The 4,030-nt window shown below is 42.9% G+C and overlaps 1 protein-coding gene across 1 annotated transcript; it reads right to left on the bottom strand.

Moving 5' to 3' along the window:
* Positions 1 to 313: 313 nt before the first annotated feature.
* On the bottom strand, positions 314 to 3,538 carry LOC124700247 (beta-glucosidase 7-like). The gene is made up of 11 exons (XM_047232403.1): positions 3,313 to 3,538; positions 3,109 to 3,167; positions 2,744 to 2,819; positions 2,540 to 2,611; positions 2,354 to 2,441; positions 1,718 to 1,961; positions 1,520 to 1,635; positions 1,185 to 1,402; positions 1,067 to 1,098; positions 803 to 905; positions 314 to 681 (listed from the first exon to the last, which is right to left on the bottom strand). Exons 1-11 carry the CDS (start codon positions 3,536 to 3,538, stop codon positions 413 to 415), a joined length of 1,503 nt encoding a protein of 500 aa, XP_047088359.1. The 3' UTR covers positions 314 to 412.
* Positions 3,539 to 4,030: the final 492 nt, after the last annotated feature.

The raw sequence follows: 4,030 nt of genomic DNA, 5'->3' as shown, positions 1-4,030 counted from the left end.
TGAGATTATTTTCAGCCAAACACAAATCAGGGCGGCGCAACACAGAAGCATTGGCTGCATTGCTCACCGGCCGAGGCCTCATCAACGGGGCTACCACGAGCAGTTGTCGATAAGTACGGTGTCATACACACTGATGAAAACGATGTACAGTACGGTCATATATAACAAGTGTACAATACGGTCATGTATAATTATGTACACAATACAGTCATATGGTCCAAGTGCGGTTTTAATATGGTTATTACACATAACTCTTAATTATTCCTTAATGCCCATCGTGCCCTTAATTATGAAGGGGGGGAAATCTGGACTGTTGATGTGTTTAAGTTTAGAAGAAAGGGGTGCACTGAAGCAAAAGTGCTTAACATGATGACGACAATAACATCAGGTTGGCTAATTCAGAGGCACTTCATCAGTGTTCCAGCAGGCGTTTGAACCAATAGGCCGACTTCTTCGGATAGCGCTCAAGAGTGTTGAAGTCGACGTAGACGATGCCGAACTTGGACGTGTAACCCAAGAGCCACTCAAAGTTGTCGAGGAGAGCCCACGCAAAGAAGCCATGCACATTGGCACCGCCGGTGATGGCTCTCTTCAGCTCGCTGAGGTAGCTCTGGTAGTACCCAACCCTTGTGTCATCTTGCACATACTCATCGCGGGTAAGGTTCCCAGGTTGATCCATTCCTGGCGACATGATGATAAGATTAGTTTTGTATATGCATGACAAGATGAATTGAGAGGTTATGAAGTCGAAAACTGGATTATAAAACCAAAAGGAATAGATACACGGAGCTGTATTCAGTACCGTTTTCCATTATGAGAACTGCTGGATTTCCATACTTCTGCCTGATGTAGTTCATACATCTGTACATCCCAAACGGGGTGATGTAGAGCCAATCAGAGTTCGCCTATAACGATTCACGTGTTGACAACTTCATCATGTTAATTTTAAACTCAACAGTGCAAACATGCAGTTTTCGAAGAAAATAAATTGAGCTGAAAATCGTTGCAGCTAAGATGAACTGACAAAGGATGAACTCAAAATAAATATGCAGTGGTGCAAATATACCCTTTTTCCAATCGGTTTGCCCTTTCGCTCATCTGTGAATTTCAGAAACAAAGGATCAACTGACAATATTTATTGAGATATATTTATTGATATGAAACCTACCGCTTAAGAAACTCACAGTTATAATGGACCTGCCAATCCTTTGAGTAGCTAATTGCCGTCTGGTTCAGCAATTTCTCCTGCGTCATGTAGATAGCTGTGTAGTGATTTATCCCAATATAGTCCCATGAGCCCTTGACCAATTTAACTTGATCGGGAGTGAACCTGGGCAACCTCTCTTTCACAATATCTTGCATGGTTTTTGGGTACTGTCCATTAATTAGTGGATCCATATACCTGCATCCAAGCAACAGTTGATTTTTTTTTTCAAGTAAAGGGAAATATATAATGCAACCATTGATATTTTTTAAAATAAAACACTTTGTCAAAGGAAACTAGCATGGATGGCCTTACCAACCAACTTGGAAGTCCCTGGCTCTTTGAGCTGCTGCTTGGTCCTCAGTTGAGTTGGTAAGCCCCTCATACCAACTGAAGTCCAGAACTATTCCAATCTTCCCTTGCTGAGCTGCCTACAAATTTTACTTATTACTATTCTTCCACCAGCAGTCTAGAAAGATTGAGGTTAACATAGTTCAAGTAAAATAAAATTACCTGATAGTTATTCCGGTATCTTGCAACTGCATAACCATGTGCTAAGAGAAGATTATGAGAAACAATGTAAGGTTCTGTTGCTGAGTTCCCACCAGCAGGGCATTTCGTGCACCTTTGAGGAGGTTGATGCCCGTTATCATAACCAGTAAGCGCAACTCTGCTTGGTTCATTGAATGTAAACCAGTTCTTTACACGGTCACCAAAGGTCTTGAAACAGAAGTCTGCGTAATCTGCAAATAGATCCCTGAAAAACGAATATCATGAAGATAATCACGCATTTCTCATATTGCAAGCCTTTCACACTGGAGTTATAGCATGCTGCATCTACCTATAGAGACATAGAGTTTGTTTGCTCTGCAGTCAACTTTTGGGTAAACAACTAAACATACATAAACATCCACATTCTTTAAAATTGCTGAGCACTTATAAATTATAGTATAATAAAGAATTATAAATTGTAAAAAAGTAACTAGTATATTATCTAAACCATTTCTCGTGTATGCTTCTAATTCCAAAACAGTAAGTCTAGACTACCTCTGAACGAAGATGTAAATCTAACACATTATTAGTACAGAAGGAAGATCAAATACTAGTTTGACTTACCCTGTCTTAGGTGTCAAAAGAAAAAAAACTTACCCTGTCTTTGCATTTAACCAGCCTTGATACTTCTTCTCAAGTGCAAGAGGGAGATCATAGTGGTGAAGATTGACATAAGGAGTGATGCCTGCTCGGTTTTCATGGAAACGTTCAGATACTAATGTATTCAGGTTCTCATGGCAGTTTCACAGAAAATTTGAAACAGATGCTTTTGCTATGCTGTACCTTTGTGAAGCAGGTAGTCTATCAAACTGTTGTAGTAAGCTACACCCTCTTGGTTAACTTCCCCTTCACCATCTGCAGAAATCAAAGACGTGCTGAGTCAGAAAAATATGGTAGCTATCATAAATAATTAAGTTATTTTTTTTAAATTTAACTATAATTAAGTTATGTATGAGCATGCTACCACTCCAGTGAAATTGTGTGTACCTGGGAAGATTCTAGACCAGGATATAGAAAAGCGGTAGGCATCGAAATTGAGTCCTTTCATGAGGTCGACATCTTCCTGTTCCAGCGTAAAGGGATTAAACGTGAGGCCCTAGAATTCTTTCCCCACATTTTTTGATGTATGAATATGTACTCCAGTCAGTAACACATGGGGCGGTGCCAATTTCGTGAATTCTGAGTTTCAGTATTACTCTGAAGAGGTTGCTATGACTACTACTATAAACTTTACAAGTTAATATGATTACTCATATAAACGTTACATAGTGATCCCGTGGGCTTAACGATCTCTGTTTTACTCCGGATACATACTATAGCAGTAGCACCTTCAAAAAAAAAAAACAAATTACCTTGTAGCGATGATACTGATCTGTGGTAACGTCTGCATTTTGGTTTCCCGGGATCATCCCTGCTCATTGCACCAAAGTATATATAAGAACAGCTGTGGAAGAATTCCATTCCTCAGAGAAAGGGAGTTTGACTGATCAAGGTCAGACGGTACAAAGTCCTAGCCGATTGTTCAGCGGCCGATAATACTACATGTGTAGGATTACCTGGGATGTGGGTAAGTTCGTCCCATACGGATGGCCCGCGGCCGCCTCCGGCCGCCATGCCTTCCACCTGGTACGCCGACGTCGCCGTCCCGAACACGAAGCCCTTGGGGAACGACGCCCGGCTCAGACAGGGCGGCGTCCCCGCCCCCGCGGCGCTGGCGCATGCTTCTCCGCCATGGTACGCGGCCACCAGGGCAAGCAGTAGCAGAGCCGACCTCGCGGTCATCTTGCAACGGGCAGTGGCAGCCTGAGCTCACACCGATCTACCAACGGGCAAGTGGTAGTGGCGTAGTGCAAGCTACTGCAGTCTCTCCTCAAGTATATATATGTGGGCGGCGCGCGTCCTAACCTTGCGGCGTCGCAATAATTGCCGGCGGCGCGGTACAGCGGACATGGGGTTTTCTTCCGATCAGAGACGTATCGTATAAAGCACGGATGCGTTGTGCTGGCGGCCTGGCGCTAAAAGAGCTTACAAGACAGAGTTCTTCTTACAAAAACGGCAAGCAAAAAAAGAGCAGCTACTCCCATTGCACTCGATCTCTTCAAGTACACTATATATTTGTGGGCGGCGCGCGTCCTAACATTTCGGCGTCGAAGCAATGGAGCTCTATCTTTCGACGTGGGTTTTATTTCGATCAAAGGCTTTATCGTGCTACAGCTGACAAGATATCAGTATATAGACTTCTTATCACAACTAACGCTGCACTCGGCATGCAAT

The sequence above is a fragment of the Lolium rigidum genome, chromosome 3 (assembly GCF_022539505.1).
Source record: "Lolium rigidum isolate FL_2022 chromosome 3, APGP_CSIRO_Lrig_0.1, whole genome shotgun sequence".
NCBI classification, from domain to species: domain Eukaryota; kingdom Viridiplantae; phylum Streptophyta; class Magnoliopsida; order Poales; family Poaceae; genus Lolium; species Lolium rigidum.
The sequence above is the reverse complement of the archived record's forward strand: the minus strand, read 5'-3'. Positions and strand labels throughout refer to the sequence as shown.

Bases quoted from the DNA above. Each gene is read 5' to 3' on its own strand.
- LOC124700247 (XM_047232403.1), bottom strand. From the start codon at position 3,538: ATGACCGCGAGGTCGGCTCTGCTACTGCTTGCCCTGGTGGCCGCGTAC. The intron at 906-1,066 runs GTATATTTGCAC...GAATCGTTATAG, and splicing joins GCAAACCGATTGGAAAAAGG to GCGAACTCTGATTGGCTCTA. The intron at 682-802 runs GTACTGAATACA...TCATGTCGCCAG, and splicing joins AGTTCTCATAATGGAAAACG to GAATGGATCAACCTGGGAAC.